General features: G+C 35.1%; 3 protein-coding genes and 1 long non-coding RNA gene across 4 annotated transcripts; 1 reads left to right on the forward strand and 3 right to left on the reverse strand.

Moving 5' to 3' along the window:
* Positions 1-553: 553 nt before the first annotated feature.
* Positions 554-4,666, reverse strand: LOC132188491 (small ribosomal subunit protein uS15). Its single transcript, XM_059602968.2, has 5 exons — positions 4,551-4,666; positions 4,380-4,452; positions 2,632-2,770; positions 2,350-2,536; positions 554-762 (listed from the first exon to the last, which is right to left on the reverse strand). The coding sequence occupies exons 1-5, from the start codon at positions 4,571-4,573 to the stop codon at positions 729-731; spliced, it is 456 nt and encodes a 151-aa protein (XP_059458951.1). The 5' UTR covers positions 4,574-4,666; the 3' UTR covers positions 554-728.
* Positions 4,667-12,577: 7,911 nt separating this feature from the next.
* LOC132187290 (Leucine-rich repeat protein kinase family protein) lies at positions 12,578-16,488 on the forward strand. The gene is made up of 4 exons (XM_059601555.2): positions 12,578-13,280; positions 13,842-14,102; positions 14,219-15,079; positions 15,711-16,488. Exons 1-4 carry the CDS (start codon positions 12,854-12,856, stop codon positions 16,190-16,192), a joined length of 2,031 nt encoding a protein of 676 aa, XP_059457538.2. The 5' UTR covers positions 12,578-12,853; the 3' UTR covers positions 16,193-16,488.
* A 1,421-nt stretch (positions 16,489-17,909) lies between these two features.
* CRR4 (Pentatricopeptide repeat (PPR) superfamily protein) lies at positions 17,910-20,106 on the reverse strand. Its single transcript, XM_059601747.2, has one exon. The coding sequence runs from the start codon at positions 20,011-20,013 to the stop codon at positions 18,085-18,087; it is 1,929 nt and encodes a 642-aa protein (XP_059457730.2). The 5' UTR covers positions 20,014-20,106; the 3' UTR covers positions 17,910-18,084.
* A 1,376-nt stretch (positions 20,107-21,482) lies between these two features.
* LOC132185706 (uncharacterized) lies at positions 21,483-23,763 on the reverse strand. The gene is made up of 4 exons (XR_015912730.1): positions 23,280-23,763; positions 22,161-22,246; positions 21,926-22,087; positions 21,483-21,836 (listed from the first exon to the last, which is right to left on the reverse strand). It is a non-coding gene; the product is annotated as an uncharacterized LOC132185706 (long non-coding RNA).
* Between the last annotated feature and the right edge of the window lie 627 nt (positions 23,764-24,390).

Below are 24,390 nucleotides of genomic sequence, written 5' to 3' on the forward strand. Positions count from 1 at the left end.
CAACATCAATTTTATGGGATATTTGTGAGATGTTTGTATAGTATGTAACATTACTAAAAAAAAATTAAATTATTTTCTAAAACATTTTTTTTTTAAAAAAAAAAAAGAGTATTAAATTATGAATAATGTTAAAAATCACATTTTTATCTTATAATTATTAAACAGTGCTAATGCGCCAGTCCTAACTAACCTTTGGGCTAGTCTTTTAAAAAAATTCTATTGTGGCGTAAAAACATGATTTCTAACATTATTCTTAAACCATATAAGCAAGTTCTAATTTCGGTAAAAGCTATTAATGTTAATAACGGATATATTCCAAATCACCACCAAATGATAGCATTTTTCAAAACAATAGAAATGTGTAGCATCTTAATTTTAATTTTGAGAAACAAATACGTGTAGTTGTGTGATTATCCTCAGTAGAAGAGAAGGAATCAAAGAAAGAGGCATCAGCAATCGCGTACGAGGGACATAATGCGTAGAATTTTCATATGCCCAGGGCTCACGTACTTTTAGCAAGCAATGCATGTTATGAGATACTTCTTAGAAGAAATAAGAACGAACAAGAAATTACTCAAATGCACTCCCAACAGCCAAATTGTTTAAAACATAACAATCATCCTCAGAAACTTTCCTTAAAACGAAATCTGACAAAACATTAGATATTGAAAAACTGAGTCTTCCTCGTCAGAGAGTATCTCATGGGAGCATCCAAAAAAATTACTAACCTAAGCCACAAGAGTGCTGGCGGTGGTAGATTCACTGCCAAAAGAACAAATAAATAAACTGTCAGCAAACTGAAGCACATAGCAGAAACATAACACCGATGAGAGGAAATATAGATTTTAGTAAGCAACAGTGAGATCCTCCTTCAATGCAAAATATATCGTAAGAACACTAATCATATTCAATGGAGTGATCAAAGGCATTATAATTCAGACAAGGAGCATTTCAAAGAATTGAAAGACAACAACAATGTTTTACAACAAAGTTAATTAATTCTTGATGCTATTAATATAACAATTCCTCATACAACACTTGAACATTTATCTCGCACATACAAATATTGTTTCCGAAACTAAGAGGTCATAATTGGTATATTCCAGAGATTAATTATTGAATGCGGAAACATTCATGTACAAAAAGATCGATTATACACAATATGTACAATCAGCGGCCATTCAACCAAAAGGAGTGCGTTAGTTGGTTACCAATCAAAAATAAAACTTTTGCTTGAGAATAACAATTAACATAACACAATACCCACAGATAGATGTTGCTCTCCATAAATTTTTTATCCATACGATCAATCCTTTACAACTCTACAGCCTCTCTGCATTAATATTCTTTACCAATAAAATTGACTCCCAACAAAAAGACATTATGTTGGTTTTTATATCAGCAATTAAGACATTCTACTATTTAACCGAATTGTCCATTTTTTATCATTCAGTCAAAATGGGATACATAGCATTAGGGCTGAGCAAATTCATCGATTATCCGACTTCCGACCGACTTTTGACCGACACCAACCGTGACCGACTAGATGGTGGATAGGAGGCGGCAGGATTTTTTTTGTTCAGAATTTTTCAGTGCGGTAGGCGGAAGAGGTTTTTTAACCGAACCGACTTTACCGACCGACTTTCAACCGACTTTACCGACAAATTTGCCATTTTTTCCACATACCGACATTACTGACTGCCATTCGGTTCGAAAGACGAAACAAAATAAAATTTGGCGGCATAAGTCGGTGAAATAACCGACTTTCGAAAAGCGAAAATAAAATTTTTCTACCGAAACCAACATTACTGACCGACACTCGGCCCTACATAGCATTAATATCCAAGTTGCAGGATATTGTTTATTTTCAAGTCAAATACACTTTCTACTCTAGTTAAATATCAGATCTAATAAATCTAGAGATGTTGAAATAGTAACAAAATTGTAAATGAAAACTTTAGAGTATAATAGACTACAGTACAAAATATAACTAATATTGAGTCTGATGTCTCCAACACAGCAACAATCAAAACATCTATCCAACAAGTATCTTCAACATGGCGGATCACAAAAGTGCACCATTCTATCGCCTTTTGCTTTTAATGCAAACAACCGAAGATCCCAAAGTATTTTCACAACTATTTATTAATTTTTTTTAAAAAAAAAGGTTTAACAATATACCACTCAAAGTTTCAACTACATAAAATGCATTTAAAGACACCTCATTCCTAAAACTCCCAAAGAGAGAACAACATTATGTGTATGTCTATTCATATCCACTTGAAAGCAACAAAGTACCAGTACAGGACCTATGATTATCTAAAAATTCAGAGAGAGACAGAAACTTACTATTTCCATACAGGTGGAAGCTTCTTTGTCTTTTTGTAGTAGCGAGCTAGGCGATGGATCCTGCTCTCAACCAGAATCAACCTAAACTTAGAATCTTTGTCCTTCCTATTCCTCTCCAAATGCTTGCGAATGGAAACTGCTTTCTTGATGAGGTGGTACAGATCCTCAGGAATTTCAGGAGCAAGCCCTAACCATATGAAAAAAAATAATAATAAACTAAACTTTTACGAATTCAATCTAGAAGTAGAACACACTGCAAGATGACAATGACATAATACACACCATGGGCCTTCAGTATACGCAAAATCTTGCTACCGGAAACAGTCTTAACCTGAGCAATCCCATGAGAATCACGAAGAATAACACCAATTTGAGATGGAGTCAGACCCTTCTTAGCAAACTTGCAGATGTTCTCCTCAACCTGAAAGACAAGAGCAGAACCAATAGCTATAATATTAAACACGAGAATTTAGGATTCCATACAATTACAAGAGGACACGGTAGTTTCAGTCACTAAGATATCAACAAGCTGGGACATTCCCAACAAACATCAGAAGAACATTATCTAGCATTTCAAAATGCGCTTCATGCAAAATAAATCTTATTAGTTATATCCTCCGCAGAGTCTTTTCCGCAAATTATCTTCTTGTGTCACAGCAGAGGAGGATTCCCAAGAAAATTACAAAGCTAATCCAAATCACTCTCAAAAGAAGAAATTAATCTGAGTCATTATTAAAAATATGAGTTGTTTCATAGTCCTCACATATGGTATGATACGATTATGGCAGAACAAACAAATGGCAGCAAATGCTATCAATGACATTGAATTACCATCATAGCAAAACCAATCCTTTTACAAAAATTCATGGTGAATCAAATGCAGCCAAAAACCAAAATAATGGATAAAGTTCTAATCATTCATCATATAATAAGATAATAAGATGTAGGGCGGCTCAAATGGGGCCGTCCGCTAACGGCCTAGGGCAGTTGCGGTTAGCAGTTTTAGGAGGTAGGGGAAGGCGGTTATAACCGCTAACCGCCTTCATTTATATATATATATAATAAAAATCCAAAACATTGGCTAGCCCAAAAAAACAGCATGTTTTTTTTTTCCATCTTTTTTGGAACATTTTGGCCTTAAACCCTTAAAATAAGCCCAAAAAATAGGTCAATTAAAGACCCAAAACACTTAAAAAGCCCAAAAGCCCATATAAAAAAAACGGTTATAAAATCGCCGATTATTGGATTGAATAACTGCTAACCACCTGTTATAAAATAACAGTTAACTGCATAGGCGGTTGCGGTCATTAAAAAAATCAATAACTGCCTAAGGCAGTTCCAGTTGCGGTTATAGCCAATAACCACCAGTTATAACCGTTTGAGCACCCCTAATAAGATGTACATCTCTAACTAAGTTCATCGCATAGACCATGGGGTTCCATTCAACTAAGCTAATTGGATAATATAATGAAAATGAGTAACTGTCTTAAAATCTCAATAATTTAAACTCTAGTAAAACATTGAACTAGTGCTGAAAACAATGACAGGTCACAGACCCTAGAGCTCTATATTCTAACAAAAAGAAGACAAACACGAACTTTTGTTTTTGAATATTGAAGATAATAAAAAAGGGAAAACCATTAGTAAATAACCAATACAAATACACTTCAAGGTTCTCTTCACTGAAAGATTAATAAACAAATAAGTTACCTAAATCAAACATAATGAAGGGTTCTATTTACTGCAGATAACTTACTGTTTTAACTAAGTAAAAAAGCTCAATTATACAAACCGAAGAGCTTAACCGAGTGGTGCTTTTTGCATACTAAAAATTCTTCACCACATTTTCTCGTCAACCAAATTGAAAATATCTTTCACTCTTATAAAATTAAATTAAATTCAAGAGAAACACAAAAAGCTCAACCGAATAAAGCCTAGTTCAATAATTTCTACTTATTAATTTTCTCAGCGACTAAACAGACCGTAATCGAACCCAATCACAAACAAATCGAAGGGATAGGGTCTCTCACATCCTGAAAAGAGATCTTCAGCCAGCTTGGTGGGGTCCTCTTGTATGGAAGAGCAGAAGCCGAAATACCCTTACTGGAAAAAAAATAAAGAGGAAATTGAAACAACGAAATCAATCAGTATCAAGCAAATCAACGGTTTAGAAGGAGAAGTCTTATGAAGAAAGAACGAACCCTCTACTGTGCATACGACCCATGGTGATGACAAATGAGTGTCTCTCTCTGTCACTATAGATGTGCCTCGCTCGCTCTCTCGGTGTTGCGCTCAAAGAGAAACCCTAGAAAGAAAATGGGGGCGGAGGAGGCTAGGGTTTTATGGTTTTGGTTAATTGCAATGGGGTCCCTGGGTTTTGTTCGTTTTGTGTTGTGGTACTGCGCACAAACAATAACTACTTTTTGGCCCAATCATTGTTCCATGTATATGTACAGTATTGGGCCCAAAGGCCTATCCAAAAATAATTTAAATCTTTAGGCCCAACCTTTCAGAACCAAATGTTCATTGGATTCTAGGTTTGGGCCAACTACTTTTACTTCGCTAATGGCGAATCCAACATTATTAGGAGTACTATAATTTTTAAAACAAGAGCTTCTTACAAACTGACGTGCTGAAGTTCATGTGAGATTTGTCACGTAACCACATTAGCCACTAAAATGTGGAATGATGTGTGGTTGTTCACATGATACTTATCAAATTTACAAACTGACATGATAATTCACATGGTAGATATTACGTTACCCATTAAAATGTGAGCTATCACGTAACACTCGTTTCTGTAAAATATCGACCGCTATGTGATTCTGTAACATATTTAGGCCTATAAACCACATTCTTCAAGTAATCTTCCATAATTAGCTTATCTTCTGAGTTCCCTACTTTTTGCTTCAATTGGTGCTCAAATTTGTGATTAGGTTATCGCTAGTTAAATGAAAATTAGGGCCCTGAGTTGAAAAGGCGAGAGGTCTAGATTAGGCGTGTAACACCGAGTAATGCTATAAATTTATCTTTTGTCATTATTGTGTCACTCAAAAAATAAGGTGGTTTTTAAATTCATAATTTGATCAAAATTTAATAATGATCAATCACAAGCTCAATAGTGATTTTAAAAATCATATCATTCTTGGAATAATACAAAACTGACATAATAGAGACTTTTAGAATTACTCATGTCAATCATAAAGTTTATATATATTTATATATATGAAATCGGATGGTTTGTGTCCAACGGCACATGCAAATGTTTGTGTCACATTTGACACTTTAATGATGGGGTACATTAAATGGATCCAATCAAAAGTTATGTTAGGATATTGTGACAAAAGTGATGTTTGTTAAAAAAAACAAAATATATATACGAAAGATTATTAGACTTTGTCAAATTAGTTTTATAGGATATTTGTGGGATGTTTGTATAATATGTAGCATTACTCAAAAAAAAAAAAAAAGAATCAAATCATGATTAATGCTAAAAATCACATTTTTATCTTATAGTTATTATGCAATGCTAATGCGTCAGTCCCAACTAACCTTTTGATTAATCTTAAAAAAAATAAAAAAATTAGGATTAACATGTTATTGTGTGATAAAAATTAAAAATTGTGGTTTCTAACATTATTCTTAAATCATATAAGCAAGTTTTAATTTCAGTAAAAGCTTTATGTTACTAATGAACATATTCCAAGTGACGAGACCAAGGAGCTGCTTCAAAGCCCGATGCAATTCAAATTCTTAGGGCATGTTTGAGATTGTGTTTGAAACCAAAAGTGCGATTTGACCATTTTTTTTTTTTTTTACCCTTAAAAGCCCTTTCAATTTTTTGTACTAAACGGATTTTTTTTTTAAAAAAAAAAAATTCTTAAAACGGACTTTTTGAGTGTTAAACGGACTTTTAGGCCCCGCAAATATATACCCAATCAAGCTCTTAGTCATTCCACCAAATGATAACATTTTCAAGACAACGGAAATTTGAGCTGCCATAAGGGATATTAATCTTGTAATTTTTAACCCTTTTATGTTCTTTTGTCATTCCAATTCATGATTTTCGCTACGATTAATGTCACAAACCATACTTTTATCCCACCACTATTTTACCATGCTAATATTATAGTGTCAAATGGTGGTTAAATAAAAGCATGGTTTCTGACAATACTCTTCCCTTATATTTTAGCTAGAAGAAATGTTATATGCTATATCCTCAACTCTCGGAGCTATATGGTAATGCCCATATATATATATATATATATATATATATATATATATATATATATATTAACAATAACTAATGATTCAAGAATTGATAAACATTAATACATCAACCCAATAAGAGAAAGTGTAACATATAGCATTACTCTTTCCCTAGTCATTGTATCAAAAATTTTTGGTTTGGTACTTGTGAGTTGTGAACCCCATGACAGCAAAATGAAAAGCTAGTACAATTCAAATTGCCACTACATGTTATGGGCTACTGATTCCTTGTCTTTGCCAAGAAAGATCTTCCTAACATGCTCTTAAAGTGACTTAAAAAGAAGTAGTGATGTCTTCTCTTCTTTTTCTGCAAAGAGCTTCTCAAAGGTTTTGCCTTTTTCTAATTTGTAGGGTAATGGCATGTGTGTCAATGGTGGTTCTGTTCATTCATGCATAAACAGTAAACAGTAGAAGGAGGGGTGCTGTGGGCTTTGGGCCCAGCAAAAAGTAAAGTGAAAGATGAGTCATATGACTCATATCTAACAATTATATGTATATTTTGCTTCAACCAAGGTACATAGATGGTGGATTATTGCATGCAAACAAGATTCAAAGTTCATTTTGTCTCACTCGTGTGGCTTTATTTGTTGAAGAGAATCAAACATCCTCTTGCAATTCAGAGGAACAAAGAGGAAGGAATGCCCAAAGCCCAAAAAAAAAAAAAATAGTCATTTTCAAGGATGTGAGAAAAAACTGAGTTCCTTCAGAGAAAAGGATTCATCGATAGCTATCCCGGTCATCATGGGCCGAATCGAGATTTCCTGTATGAGATCCGAACTTACGTAAATAAATAAATACCTTATAAGATTAAAATAGACCATACTTTATTTTTGTTTGTCTAATTATTATACAAAATATGTGTCAATTTATCTATTAACATGGGTTATATTATTGTTTATGGTTATTTCACAAAAAGCCATACAAAAAGTTTGGATGGGAGAGGGGTGAGAAAGGCATTTCCTCCTCTTGACCCCTTTGCTCTGCCCGTGAAATTGAAGGGAAGAAGAATATGTTAATTTTCAACATTTGAGTCACAACACAATCATGAGTAATAATCCATCTCAAGTTGTCTTCTGTGGTAGGTGAGGACTAATACCCATTTAAGCAATCTATAAAATTAAAAAAAAAAAAAAAAAAAATTCCATTTAAGCAATTCTATATAATATATGATTTCTATAGTTTATTCCTCATTTCAATTAAAAAAAGTCCAACGTGTTGTCTAATCCCACACCTATTTATCCTATTCGTGTCATAGTAGGTGGTTCCTAAAAAATTTATAGAACACAAATAAATATTGTTGGTTGATTTTTTTTTTTTTTAATTCAAAAAGGCAAGTGAATGAGACTAACTGTAATTATAAGCATGATCACTACAGATTCTTGAACTTAAAAGATGAAGAATTAAAGTGATTCGGCCAATGACTAACGTTTATAAGCTAAAGCTTTTTGGGCTACATTTGACTGGTGTACAATACAAATGACAAATGATTTGAATCATTTTCAAATCCTTAATCTTCATTAATGTCAATGAAATTTTGTATCCTTATCAATACATGCACAAATGTAAGCAGTGGATCTGGGCATGCCTGTGGAGCCTGCCCCGGTGTCATCCATTAATATTTATTATGAAAGGAACGTACGTACACATTAGAGAAGAGAGTGAGCCCCCACAAAATCTGTCCCATTCTCTTTTCCAGGATCAATCGATTCACAGGTGGATGCTGCTGGAGCACTGCGAGTCTTCGTCCTTGCAAGGAAGAGACAGGAAAACATGAGTCTTCCACCACTTCACATGGAGCTTATATTCTATCTACTGAAACAAAAAAAGAGTTCACATGAAGCTTATGAATGGCCCCCATTTCGCCACATATGATCAAATATCAGAATCATACGGCTACCCACCATTCCTGTCATTGAGTGAAATCAAGTAGATAAAAGGTTAATAATTCACTTCTAAACTCCTGAATTATCAAAACTCCTGAATTACCACGCAATTTGGCAATTTTTCAAATTTTAAAACATCTTAATTTATTAAAAGTGAGATATTGACGTCTATACCCCTGACTTTTTTATAAAATTTCAAATTTACTCTTAATTCCAAATTAAAAAAATTTAAGAATAAAGTTTTAAAAAAAATTAAAAGTTCAGGAGTTTAAATTGAGAAGTTTTAAAGTTTGGGAGACTTGTCAAATTCCTGGTAATAATAATTTTTTTATTTTTTATTTTTTGAATGAATGAGCAAATATTTCTTATATGATCAACTTTTTCCCTGCATTTCCTCATCAAGCACAGTAGATCATTTCATGATCCTCTCCCACATGTTTGAACAAATAGTCATGCATGTCTCCTCGTGTGTGTCTGTCTTCCTTTTTTCCTTTTGCTTTTTTGGCCTTCTGGATCACAGTTACATGTTAATGAGTTATGGAGGAGATGATCGAGTGGTTTCAAGACTACTTTAACCAACAATATCCATCAATCAAGATTTTTCATTGAGAGAGTTGTAGCATGAAGGGGGCATCAAGTTTAATTTTAAAGTAATGTTATTACGCTTGTTTATCATAGGCCTCGTTTGGTTCGCAGAATGTCTAGTTCATTGAAAAATGATTAGCTACTACTGGAAATAGAAAAGTGTGGAATAGATTAGTTATTTCTATTCCTTTATTTGGTTGTAACGCTGGAATAGACTAGCTAATCATATTCCTTCGTTTGGTACAATGTAATTTGTTGGTGAATGAAATCATATTGTGATCAAATTTTCTAAAATACCCTTATAATACAAATACAATTTATATTATTAAGGACTTTCATTCTTTTTTTTTTTTCTTTTTTTTTTTTTTAAACATAAACAACTTTACTATAATTTCTTTTTCTTTTTTTGTTTTTAATTATGTCAGGTATGTGGCCTTTTTTTTTTTCTTTTTTCTTTTTTTTTTTTTGCAATTACGCTACAAAATTATTTATATAAAAAAAATATAGTTGGAGAAAATAGAATCAAACTCAATCTTGAAATAAAAAAAGTATAGTTGGAGAATGTACAGAGAATCAAAAGAAATAAAAAAAACAGAATTTAAAAAAAAAAAAAAAAAAAAAAAACAGAGAAATGGTACAGAAAAGGGAGACGGCATAGAGAAAAAAAAAAATTCGTTTGCACTTGCAGAAAAACTGTACCAGAAGAATCAGAGAGAAAATAGAAAGAAATAAAAAAAGAGAGAGAACGAAATATAGAGACGGAGAAAAGAGAAACGAAGATATATATATATATATATATATATATATATATATATATAGAGAGAGAGAGAGAGAGAGAGAGAGAGAGAAATATAGAAGAATTAGAGAGAGAACAAAATTTCATCTCACAAGTGGATTTTTTTTAGCAATTTACACAATTAATTTAATCTCACAAGAAAGGATTAGCTAAGCCACTCATTTTTTAATGGCTTAGCTAACCTTGTGTGTATAAGATTAGTAGTCTCATGTGAATAGACTATTCACAGGAATAGAGTGTTACCAAACAAAGGACTAGCTATACCTAGTGTTAACTCGTCCAATCAAATGGTCTATTCCGCAAACCAAACGGGGCCTAAAAGTATATCGGTTGACATAACGTGTTTTAAGTGGCTAATACTTTTGTTTTTATTTTTGTGTTCCAATAATAAATTGGAAATGTCATGTTAGCATAATAGAACGAGAGTGAGTGCAATGAGAGTATAGTATTTAACATTATGGGGAAACTTCACTTAAAACTCTTGAATTATCGCGCGTTTCGAGAAGATCCCTCAAAAATTCAAAAGCTCTCAATTTACACCTCTAAACTTTCAATCTCAATCAATGTACCTTCATCTGTCAGATTTTAAATGTTAAAAGTGATAAAATAATCTTTATACCCGTAATTTTTTTATAAAATTTCAAATTTACCCTTAATTTTCATTTTTTTTCAACGAAAATTGAAGGTAATTTGGTCTTTTTAAGCATTTCTATTATAAGTTAATGGCTATAACAGATGAGGTAAATTGATTGAAATTGAAAGTTCAGGTGTGTAAATTGAGAGTTTTTTAATTTTAAGAGGTATTCTCAAAACGAACAATAATTCAGAGGTTTAAAATTAAGTTTTAAAATTAAGTTTTCCTTAACATTAGTGTGTATATATATATATAAGCCAAGATTTTCCCTCCATTGCTTTGAAATGAATGGGTGATGGAAAAGGAGCGTGGTGCACTGAAAAGCATTGAACTTTTTTCACCAAACTTTCACCAAGCACTGAGTGCATGCCCAGTGAATCTAATTATACAATATGGTATGGGCCACTTGACCTTTTTCCCCCTTCCCATTAAAGTTGGTTATGGAAAGCACAATTATTAACATCTTTCTAAATAGGATTGCTTCTCATGTTTGCTTTGAAAACAACCATGTCCTCCTAACTCTCTCGGCCCTTCTTCAAAATTTTCTCTTTGCTTATTATTCCACTTGTTTGGCCACTTATTATCATGCTTATTTAATTTCTAATTTAAGCTACCATGCCAAAATCATGTTATGCCTTGACTCAACCAGGGTGTCGGGAGTATTGCATCCCTCATTTTGATTATATATATATAAGTGCTAGAGAGCCAAACAAATAAACTCAGAAAAATTTTCAAATTGGCGTGGCAAGGGTTTTTAAATTAAAAAAAAAAATGCAATTATCTCTCATTTGTCTGCTACTCATGGTCTGTCACGTCAGTTTGAAATTTTTTCTGGATTTATTTGTTTGGCTCTTTAGCACTTCGCATATATATATATATACACTTAAAATTTAGGATTGATCCCTATTAATTTAGGTTTTGATATTCATTTACGATAGAGGTAACGATTTGTGGAATTGAGATCCTCTCTAATTGAGGAGAAATTAAAGATTCTCTAATTGTTAATCGTGGTCCTTCATTTTAAATTCAATGGTCTATAAAATGTCAGCTGCTTTTGTATAATCGAGGCATTAAATACTATTTTTGTTTTACTGAGGTATAAATGATTTTATAGACCATTGAATTTAAAATGAAGGGTTACGATTAACAATTAAAGAATTTTAAATTTCTTCCTAATTGGAGGGGATCCAGATCCCAGTTTGTGTTGAGTATCAAATTGAGTTGCGTAAAGATATGTGTATAATTACGGCCTAAATAGTATTTGAGGTTGTTTTTTTTGGGGAGGGAGAGGGGTAAAAAAATAAAAATAAAAAAATAAATATTAAAAATTTGGGTGGTAAAATTTACCTTTTAAAGGAATATAGGGGTTTTTTCTTTTTCTTTTTTTTTAAAAAAAAAGGAAAAAAAAAAAGAAAAGATGAAGGAAAAACATGCTAAGTTAGAAGCCCCAACTCCCAAGTAGTTGGGCATGCCAAGATGAGAGGGAAAACAAAATAAAAAAATAGAGTAAAAAAAAAAAAAAAAAGAGAAAAGAAGGACTGTGTTTGGCAATGGAATGGAAAAGTAGAGTGAAACGGTATTGTAGCAGATTTGATTGATATGAAAAAAGAAAGTTAAAATGTTTTATATAAAAAAATAATAAAAAATTGTTTTATAATAATTTTTTTATTTGAATAGTAATAAAAAAAATGATTAATGTAATAAAAAAAATAAAAATATTAAAATTAATTTAAAATTTTTGGTCTGGTCCAATCTGGCCTTTGCCAAACACAGCCAAGAAAAACCAGAGAGTCGGTGATGACCTATTGAAATGCTGATGATTTAAGTGACAAAAAAGAAATGCTGATGATTTTTACTCCCATAGGATGCCGGACCATCTATGAGCAAATTTTATTTTATTTATTTATTTATTTTGTTTTTTTGTTTCTGGGAATATCATGAGGAACAGAGTAAAAGTCACCTACTACTGAGATTCTCTATTCAATCAATCTTTCGTCTTCACGTTTGTTTTCTTCTTACCTACACTTGACCCTTCAAGTCCGTCACATTTCCCCATGCACTATCACCGGCATTAACAAAAAAACAAGATAAATAAATAAATAAGAAAAACACATGTCCACAGTTTCCCTCCCATTTCTTCTGGTTTTCTTTAAACACGTACACATGGCTTTTCTCCTCTTCTGAGATTGGATTGGATTTCTCTCTTGACTTCCAACCCAAAGCAGAAAGGAGAGTAGGAAGTTAGCAACTTGGACTTGTCTTCACTTTCCCACAAAGAAAGTCCCAAACTTTCTCACAAACTCTCACTTTTCCTTCCCATTTTCCCTCAAAACAAACATGCTTCCTTCTCTCACCCTCCTCTTCTCTCTCCTCCTCCTCTTTTTACCCTCTCCGTCCATATCCTCACTCGCCGAGCTTCCCACTCTGATGGCCATCAAGGCCTCTCTGGACCCAAAAAATCAGTTCTTGGCCTCATGGTCCCCAGCCGCCGACCCATGCGGCGGCTCCTTCGAAGGCGTCGCCTGCAACGAGCAAGGCCTTGTCGCCAATATCTCTCTGCAAGGGAAGGGGCTCTCTGGTACATTACCTGCGGCCTTGGCTGAGCTTAAGAGCTTGACTGGCTTGTACTTGCACTTCAATGCTCTCAACGGAAAAATCCCAAAGGAGATTGCTCGGCTGACCCAGCTCAGTGATTTGTATCTCAATGTCAATAATCTCTCTGCCGAGATTCCTCCACAGATTGGCCACATGCCTAATCTTCAAGGTTGGTTTTGCATTTTTGGCTCTTGGCCTCTGTGTTTATAGAGGAAAGTTTCAATCTCTTAACTCTTTTTCTTCTCTTTTGTTTCTTGCTTTTTTTTTCTTTCTTTTCTTTTTTTTTTTTTTTTGTTTTACTTTGAATTTGTCGTTTTATTTAGTACTTGCCAACAAAGCCTCAATCTTGAGTGTATACGACACTGATCTGGGTTTAATTATATACACTAACTTTGTTGTTTCTTTAGAGGTCTAGCTGTGTGCAATAAAAAGCTCTAATCTTTGCAATACCTTTCTCTTCTTTCCCAATTTGTATTATCTCGTTTTCATTCACTGGTTTGGGTTTAATCTGGTGCGACACTTGCATAATCTGTTTATGAACTTGTAATTCTAGAAAGTAGAGATAGATTAAGCTAGAAACTGGGTCCAATGAAAGGCTTTTAAATCTTGTTCAGTGCATTCTGCATCTCTCATTTCTGAACAGAGATTGTCTCTTAGTTATATGTACGACAGAATGACCAATAATTAAACATAACTGACAAAATTTCAAATGGGTTTTCTTTGTTTGCAGTTTTGCAGCTGTGCTACAATAAGTTGACTGGCAGCATACCAACACAACTAGGAAAATTGAAGAGGCTTAGTGTTCTTGCTTTGCAATACAATCAATTGACTGGTGCAATTCCTGCAAGTTTGGGTGATTTGCCGATGTTAAGGAGGTTGGATTTGAGCTTTAATTACTTTTTTGGCTCTATTCCAGTATGGTTGGTTAATGCTCCCATGCTAGAGGTTCTTGACATACAAAACAACTCTCTCTCAGGCATGGTCCCTTCAGGTAATATGATGTCGCTCACTTACATGCTCTTGTGCTTTAAGTATAGATGTTTTGGGAGAATCAAAGTGGTCAAAAGTTCTGATTTTATTTTTATGGCCTTGTGGATGAAAACTCAGATTTGAAGAGACTGAAAGGTGGATTTCTGTACAAGAACAATCCAGGATTATGTGGAGATGGGTTTTCTGACTTAAGTGTTTGCAAGGCTGCTTATGACATAAACCCAAACAGACCAGAACCATTTGAACCAGGAAATTTTTCTTCGAAAACTCTGCCGGAATCAGCACCCTTAAATTCTGATTGCGGCAAAACCCAGTGTTCAAAACCATCCAAATCCTCAAAAATTGGTGTAGTTTTTGGGGTGATTGGGGTTCTTATTGCTTCGGCTGTTGCTGGACTTTTCATGTTTGCATTTTACCGTCGACAAAAACAGAAAATTGGAAATTCCTTCGACGCCTCAGATAGTCGACTTAGTACTGACCAGGTGAAGGAAGTTTACAGGAAGAGTGCATCTCCTCTCATCAGTCTTGAGTATTCTAATGGATGGGACCCAATTGCTAAAGGTCGAAGCGGGGTCTCTCAGGAAGTTCTTGAAAGCCTTATGTTCAATTTAGAGAATGTGGAGCGTGCAACTCAGTGCTTCTCAGAGGTGAATTTGTTGGGGAAGAGCAATTTCTCTGCTATCTACAAGGGGATCCTCAGAGATGGGTCTGCTGTTGCAATAAAATGCATTTCCAAGACGAGTTGCAAGTCTGATGAAGTTGAGTTCTTGAAGGGGTTGAAGATACTGACCTCACTGAAACATGAAAATCTTGTTAGGTTGAGAGGCTTTTGTTGTTCAAAAGGCAGGGGAGAGTGTTTTCTTATCTATGAGTTTGTCCAAAGCGGAAGCCTGTTGGAGTATCTTGATGTTAAGAGTGCCAGTGGGAAGGTTCTTGAATGGTCTGCCAGAGTATCTATCATCAATGGCATTGCCAAAGGTCATTCTATCGCTTTCTTCTTGCTTAATGAAGTTATTGTTGTTATTATTTATTTACTTTTTTGGAAGTTGGGTAAGAAAATAGGGGGTCATTCTTTCAGCTTGTTGTGTCCACAAGTAATTACTTCTGGTTTAAATGCATTTAGAAATGTAACTTGTATGTTGGGTGTTCCATAAAACAGACTGAATAATTTATTTGAAAACAGTGCTTGTAACTCTCATGCAAAGCTGTTTGAAAATAAAATTAACACCTAATAAGGAACAAAAACTACCTGATCTTGGAAAGAAGTTAATAAAGTTTTTGAAAAGATTTATGTTAAATCACTACTTATTCCAAAGGCTTAAGCTGATAAGACTACAAAGTTAAGGTTCGAACTCAGACCTCTGCTCTTATGCTAATGTTAAATCACTAGTTGTCCCAAAAGATTAAGTTGATATGAAATAATGAATATTATTCATTTTAATTAAATATTCTAACAATCTTCTTAAAATGTGACACACTTATCAGCTGGTGTTGCTTCTCAACAAAGCTATAGGCTCAAGAATCTTATTTGCTGTATTTCTGGGGAGGGGTGGTTTCATTATCTTGTTTTACACTGAATACTCAAAATTTGATGTCCCTTCTTGGTCAGGCATTGGGTACTTGCATGGAAGTACTGGAAACAAACCTGCTATATTTCACCAGAATATATCGGCTGAGAAAGTGCTTGTTGACATATGGTATAATCCCTTGCTCTTAGATTCAGGCTTGCACAAACTCCTTGCAGATGACATTGTCTACTCCACACTCAAAGCCAGTGCAGCGATGGGATACCTGGCTCCAGAATACACAACAACAGGCCGCTTCACTGAAAAGAGTGATGTGTATGCATTTGGTATGATTATATTTCAAATCCTTGCCGGAAAGCGAATAATCAACCAGTTGACTCGCCACGCAGCCGAGTCCTGCAGATTTGAGGATTTTGTTGATGCAAACCTCGAGGGGAACTTCTCAGAGTCAGAAGCAGCTAAACTCGGAAGAATCGCTCTGCTGTGCACCCATGAATCTCCCAGCCATCGGCCTTCCATGGAAAATGTGATTCAAGAACTAAGTGGACTTGTTAACAGTTCTTGATTAATCTGTTCTGGCCTTGATTTTCAAAGACAAAAGGGGAAAGATGAAGCTGTTGCTAACTGCTGACTGGTGCCTGGTGCGTGGTGCCTAAGCTCTTAGTATTTGAAGTTTTCTGCTAGTTATTGCTCAATGACTGAAGTTATTGTGAGTGGTATGTACTGATACTTGCATCAGTGAGCAGAGAACATGAAGTGATTTTAATGGGGTATTATACCTTTAATTATTTATATGAACTTCAGCTATGTAAAAGGCAGGTTTCCTTTACTATATCAATACCAGTTTTTATTTGTATTTTTGGCTAAGCAAATTGAAGAAGAGGAGGAGACTAGTCTTCCTTCTTTTTCTTTTTTCTTTTTTTCTTTTTAAATAAGTATCAAAACTAGATATTGAAGTTTTTATATTTACTTTTTGAAGAGACCCTTTTGCTGCAATGGCATTGAACATTGGCTCTGAGCAGAATTTAATTGAAATGTAAGATAAATTATGAAGTTAAGAATCGAATTTTGAAGTTTTATAATGATATCATGTTTAATGTCATACAATGATGAATTTAATTATTTACATAGTATTTTAATATTAAAAATGCACAACAATTAGGGCATTGAAAAAGCAAAAGAAAATAGGGCAATAGTAATTTCCAAGATGCTGTAAGCCCAACATGTGACTTTGAGAAAAATATTCTAGAACCAGAACTGGCCAATTGGAAAATGGACAAAATAGTCTCTTGGAAACAAAACAGTCCAGCAATCCCATTTCACAGATTTGGCTCGTATAAAAGTGTATGGAATTTTGGCTGACTTTTGCATCTCAAAGCATATAATATGTATTCCTCCTATAAAAACAAACAGGCTGTCAAATACAAAAAGCTTGCCTTTATTGCTTTCTCTCTGGTGTCTGTGAATATTTTTTGTCCTCTTCATCGTTCAAGACTGCTAAGTGCTAACATGTCTTTTCTGTTTCCTTTTGCTTATCCTCCATCTCAAAGTGTGATTTTTTATTTTTACTTTATCCTCTATGTCACTGTGTAATTTAGAATCCGTTTGTGACCTAAAATATATTATTGAAAATGTTTTTCCTATTTTTTGTGTTTGCTACATCCAAAATATTTTTCTGTTTGACAAAAAATGCTTCCTTAATTTCGAAAAATTATTTTCATTTTTAAATTTCTTAAACCGTTTTCCAAGTTTGAGTTTATTTTTCTCAAATTGTCGAATTACTCTAGGACCGATGCTGGACCACTGCATGATTGCTGTCTGACCACCGTAGAACTTTTGTCGGAGGTTGCCAGAAGTTGCCGGCCATTTTTCGTACAAGCCAAACACCGAAGAATATTTTCTAAGAAATAATGATTTCATTGAGAACATTTTCTGACAGAAAATATTTTATGTTAAAACAAATAAATCCTTAATAATCAAAATCAAATGCCACTTCTTCCTTGGTTCAAAAGATTTAAGAAAAGAGTAATGCTATATACTACATTTTTACCCCACGAATATTTTGTGGTATTGACGTGGCAGTCTCAACCGACTCTTTATTTTATTTTTTGACAAGGATTGTTCTAAGAGTTTATAGAAATTGACACGTCAGCATTGTAAAATAATTATGAGATAAAAAATGTAGTTTATAGCATTACTCTTTAAGGAAAATAAGATTCAAAATGATTTAAAACTAGTTTTTTAATTAGAAAAAAAAAGAGTATTTTGAACTGATTGAACCGTTGCTGATATCTTGCAGAATGCTGTCTCAAGTGGAACTCAAATTCCTCCAAAAGGAAATAGACGTTTAAGCTTTCATTATATACTTACATTCGGCTATCAATATGCAGAGCAAAGAGTAGCATTTTTGGACAGTCAATGTTTACAGTGACTTTTGGTAAAGATGAGGGTGTCTTTTTACAGAGTTGCATTCAGCAATTTACTTGTACAATAGGTGTGCTCTGAATTGGGAATCCACAAACTATTTAACATTGAATAGATCTCTGTAACTTGAGGGTGGGACTTATCTTGAACAAAAAACTCATGGACAGTTCCCTCGAGTTCAATCCAACTGCAACCAGGATTTTTCTTTAGGTTTCTTTCCTTCAGCATCATCCTAAGTCTGCTAACATCGTTCCACATACCTAGACGAGCATACATGTTAGACAGAAGCACATAAGAACTTGGATTACAAGAATCCAACATCATTAGATGGTCAGCTACAGGCTTTCCAATATTGAAGTTCTCTTGATTTTTGCAAGCACTAAGCAACGTCCTCCAAATCACATCATTTGGCTCGATGGGCATTTGCTCTATTAATGTCCTGGCTTCTTCTATAAGCCCAGCGCGGCCTAAAATGTCAACCATGCATCCATAATGTTGCAACTTTGGTTCCACCTTGTGAACTCTTCTCATAAGCTCAAAACACATCAGACCTTCCTTCACCAAGCCGGCGTGGCCACAAGCGTTTAACACCCCAATGAATGTAATATCATCAGGTTTGACACAAAGCTTCTCCATCTCCATGAGCAAATCAAAAGCCAATTCACCCAAGCCATGAATGGCCAATCCACCAATCATAGCATTCCAATGATCAACGCTTTTTTGTTCAACATCCTCAAAAACTGACATAGCATTCCCTATGCTGCCACATTTAGAATACATATCAATGAGGGCAACCCCAAGTTTTCCGCTCAAAGAGAACCCGTTTGCCTCTAGATAGTGATGTACAGATATACCTCTTTCAATGTGTCCTAATTGGGCAATTGCAGAAAGAACAATCAACAAAGTGGCATTATCAGGTGACATTCCGCTCTTACTTTTCATATCATGAAAAACTTTTACAGCTTCCATGCAATAACCATTTTGAACATAGCCAGCCATCAGAGCATTATAAGCAACAACATCTCTTTCTGGCATTCCATCAAATAAACTTCTAGCTACATCAATACTACCTAATTTTGCATACCCATATATCATATTTGCCCAACTAACCACGTCCTGTTTCGGCATCTGATTGAACAAATGATAGGCATCTTCCATCTTGCCATGCTTTACACACCCATCAATCATTGTGTTCCAAGAGACCAAATCTCTAGCAGGCAATTTCGCAAACAAATCCCATGCAACATTAAGCCCATCTTTAGATTGTGCATAACCACTAATCATTGAATTCCACGAAATCAAATTCCTCTCCTCCACTGGCATACAATCAAACAAATCGCGTGCGGATTGAATCATCCCACACTTAACATACCCACCAATCATCGAATTATACGAAACCGAGTCCCGCTTTGGCATTCTATCAAACAGTTGCCTAGCAAATTCAACAAACCCACATCTCAAATACCATCCAATCACACAATTCTGCAAAAACACATCCAAGCCAATCTCCATTTTCTTCAACAGCCCATGAACCTGCATTCCTTCCTCCACCAAACCCAGCCGGGAACACGCTTTCAATACCAAAGAGAAAGTAAACTTGTCCACACAAATCCCATTCTCAAGCATCAAACAAAACAAAGCCAAAGCTCGTTTTGGTTCACACCCATGAGAATACGACTTTATAAGAGCATTCCAAAGAAAAGGGTCCTCTTGTTCTCGACGAATCCGAAAAGCGTGCCGCGTGAAGAAGATGTAGCGAGCGAATTCAATGAGATGCTGCTGAGGTGAAGAAATGAAATTGAGGATGACTTTGGTGGTGAGAGAGGTGTTCTTGATAAACCCAGTTGTTATAAGTCTCGCATGGATTTGATTTACGTCGTTTAAAGTTCTGCATTTTGGGAGGAGAATGAATGTTGGGAGGGTTGAGTTCCATGGCTGGTACGAGTTTACACAGAGAACCATGAACACAAGGATTTGAGCTCTGTGAAAACGTTGTCTTTGTGCCTCCTCCGAGTACTTCTCAACTGCCAAGACAGGCTCTGTCCGGGAGCTAATTTTTATGGGGGCACTGGGTAAATAATTTTGGGGTGAGCATGTTTTGGTAGGGGTATTTTCGCCTATTGAATCGCGGAAGTTGGTTAAGTTAGTTAATTAATTAATGAGAAATTGTATATAAAATCCTTAGGTAAACGCGCCTTTTTTAAAAACTCCCTGGGTTTTTTTTTCTCGAAAATTTACTCCTTGGGTCACTCGAAATTACTAGAAACTCCATACCGTTAAATTTTGGTAACTGCCGTTATTTGAATGAAACGAACCGTTTCACTTAAGTCCACCTACGTGGAATTTTTGTATCCTACGTGTTCACATTGGACACATAGGATATAAAACTCACCGTTTTGGACCATCCAAAACGGTGCGTTTTATATAACTTGAGGGGTTTATTTTCGAAACCCATTCGGACCATACGGACCATACGAAACCCACCCGATAGAAGCAGCGGCGAGCCACCGACGCAGCAGACGCCACCGACCCAGACTCCGCCGGCGACAGAACCACCGGAGACGGAACCCACCGGCGACAGAGGCCACCGGCGACAGTACCCACCGTTTGGACCATCAATTTCGGCGTCACTTTTCCGGCTAGGTTTCCGTCGATTCACAATATTTTGAATCGGAAAAATCCGGTTTCGACGAAGGTATTTTCCGAAATTTCTCTATGGGTTTTGTTGATTGACTGAAATGGAAGCCTTTAATAGTTGTGTTTTGAATTTTCTTGTTGTGTTGGAAGATTTTGGTCGAAACCCCATCCCCAACCAATTTTTGTCCAACATCTGTCGAATATTCCACTTTTGAGCCAATATTATTGTTGATTGGCAGTGGGTGTGGTCCACCTTGGTTGTGGTCCTGGAAAGAGACTGGTTTTTTTCGTGTGCACTGTATGGTCCTGGAAAGAGACTGATTTTGTCGTGTTAGGCAGAAGGGATTCTACCAATTTTTTTATGTGGGGCTTAATTTCCTTCCATTTAATGTACAACTCAACTTGCCCAATATACTGTTAAAAAACAGAAAAAAAGCTTTAGCTCACTCAATTTTTCTCTCAACATTTGGTGAAGTTCAGTAATTTTGAATGGTTACTCTAATTGCAATGGAAAAAGTGAAAGAACTTTATGGATTAGATTATGATTAACGTTGTATCATTTACAATTAACCGCTAATCGGCATATCGGTTATGGTTGCGGTTATTTAAAAATGAATAACCGCTTAAATTGGTTGCAATTTCGATTATGAGGGAAATACCTACAACCGTACATTCCTATTGTACATTATTTACGTCTTTTCTTTTCTACTAACTTATATATCGAAATTGTTTTTCATGAGCTTACACCGACAAACTTTTTTGCTTACATCTCCATACCTTGCATGTTACGAACAAGCAGGATTTTTACGTAATTGTTACATAGAAGACATAACCATATATCCACGTGGACAACATAGGTAAGTAAACAATATCCTTGACAACAACAAAACAGATAGTCCATTTCACTGATAATAATCTAATTGCCTCATTCCCATGCCTCAATGCCCCATCAACCTTAGACAAATCAACAGTACACAAATCACCAACAAAAAAACCAACAAATATGTTTGGATCTTTAGTTTGCCCCTAAGTAATGACACTTCACATTTCAGGGAATGAACTTGTTTATACAGCGCAGGTAGGACCTCCCTTCCGCGAGCACAGGTTTCTTTGTCATACCATTGGAAAAAAGGACATTGGCCAGCTTTCTGTAATTACACAAAAAAAAATCTGATAATTACGAACAAGCACAAAGTAATAACTATTTCGTAAAACCAAATTATCCAAATTCAAATACCTTTTTACGGTCATACATAGCACACCCATAGAATCGCCTCCCAGGATTTTTTATAGTAGTGGATGTTATAATTGGGCTTGTATGTCCGCACCTACACTGCACAGGTTCCATATCCTCTTTCACCGATGATGTCATAGATGCCGACGACATTGACTGCTCATTCTACGGTGAAACCCACAATTATTAGAAGTAATCACAATTCCCTAATGGGTTTCACTAATTAAAATTCACAAACCTTTTTCATCTTCCCATCGTAGAATTCGCTTTCATTGTCTCCTATCCCGAAATCTTTCTTCCTCCTGTTCATCTTATAATATGAACCTAACAATATATAACTGACATGTGAGAGAATAATCAAGCTCATAAAAGAAAAATAAAATCAAGCTTGCCAAAAGATTATTCTCACTTCAATTTGTAATCTAAACAATACTGGGAAAAATAATGTACCCTAAACCCTAACCGATAGATAATCACATTGTTTAAAATGTGATTCCCCTACAGAAATAGTACTGCTCAATTTGTAATCTAAACAATACTAAGTTGTTAGTGTAGTAGCTAGAGATGGTATATGAGCATAGAGGGCTCCCTACAAACATGCAAATATGCAGTGTAATCAAGCATGCAATAAGAAGAAATTAGCCATAGCATCCAACCACATATATCATACTGCTCAATTGTAGAATGATGAAACTTCCCTAAAAAAATTTACAAAGTCATTAAAACCCAACCAACCACAATCTATCATATCCCAACAATAATACCACTTTTTTCTCCATTGAAAAATACTTTTCTTCCAAATGTTAATACTAATATGATTAACATTTCTTTCAGTAATTGACCTTTCTTCTCATCAACTAAAAAAGGTGGCAACAATATTGGAGGACCTAAAAACAAAGACATGCATAGAAAAGTATGGCAAGTATGGCATGAACTATTAGGTAAAAAAAAAAAAATTCAAAAAATACTGCTCAATTGTAGAATGATGAAACTGGCGTAAACTATACACAAAGAATTCCTATTTTCATGTCCTCGGCAATCCACCATTTGAGTAGAGAAGCAACAAAATAAAATAAATAATTATACAGATCAAACAATCCCCCTTGACCAACTTGCCAGTGCACACGAAAAAAACCAGTCTCTTTCCAGGACCACAACCAAGGTGGACCACACCCACTGCCAATCAACAATAATATTGGCTCAAAAGTGGAATATTCGACAGATGTTGGACAAAAAATGGTTGGGGATGGGGTTTCGACCAAAAGCTTCCAACACAACAAGAAAATTCAAAACACAACTATTAAAGGCTTCCATTTCAGTCAATCAACAAAACCCACAGAGAAATTTCGGAAAATACCTTCGTCGAAACCGGATTTTTCCGATTCAAAATATTGTGAATCGACGGAAACCTAGCCGGAAAAGTGACGCCGGAATTGATGGTCCAAACGGTGGGTACTGTCGCCGGTGGCCTCTGTCGCCGGTGGGTTCCGTCTCCGGTGGTTCTGTCGCCGGCGGAGTCTGGGTCGGTGGCGTCTGCTGCGTCGGTGGCTCGCCGCTGGTTCTATCGGGTGGGTTTCGTATGGTCCGTATGGAAGGGTTTCAAAAAAGAAGCCATCTAGTTATATAAAACTCACCGTTTTGGATGGTCCAAAACGGTGAGTTTTATATCCTACGTGTCCAATGTGAACACGTAGGATACAAAAATTCCACTTAGGTGGACTTAAGTGAAACGGTTCGTTTCATTCAAATAACGGCAGTTACCAAAATTTAACGGTATGGAGTTTCTAGTAATTTCGAGTGACCCAAGGAGTAAATTTTCGAAAAAAAAAACCCAGGGAGTTTTTAAAAAAGGCGCGTTTACCTAAGGATTTTATATACAATTTCCCTTAATTAATTTCATACAAAATAATAGTTTCGACTTTTTCGATTAATTTATTAGTTAGTTAATAAACCGGCAATATCAACTTTCTTGTAATTATAGAATTAGTAAAACATATACTTTTATAAATGAAAAGAGAAAGCTAATCCATGAAACACATATCAAAAGGATAACTACAAATCAATAGGATAAAAAAATAAGAAAACGTATCAGATAAAATTTAAATTTCACTTGAAAATTTAGGTAATTATCGGTCAACCGACAAATTTTTTTTTCTACTGCCTACCGAACCGAACCAACGTCAAGACAACATTTTTATTCTGCCTACCGACAGCCGAACGTCGATTGCCGGCTCGGTGATGGTCAGTAGACGATAAACGGTTAATCTACTAACTCCTAGTAAATATAATTTTTGCCTTTTGTATAACATGTTTGTCTACCAAGCCATTTTGTTTGTGTTTTTTTTTTTAATTGGGTACTGTCTATACGTATTACCGTGAAGTGTCTTTTTATTATTTAGGAAAAATTATTTTTAATAAGTCTTATTCTTGTTGTGTTAAGTAGTTTCAGTTAGGAAAAATTATCTCAG

The sequence above is a fragment of the Corylus avellana genome, chromosome 6 (assembly GCF_965113065.1).
Source record: "Corylus avellana chromosome 6, dhCorAvel1.hap1.2, whole genome shotgun sequence".
Classification (NCBI taxonomy): Eukaryota; Viridiplantae; Streptophyta; class Magnoliopsida; order Fagales; family Betulaceae; genus Corylus; species Corylus avellana.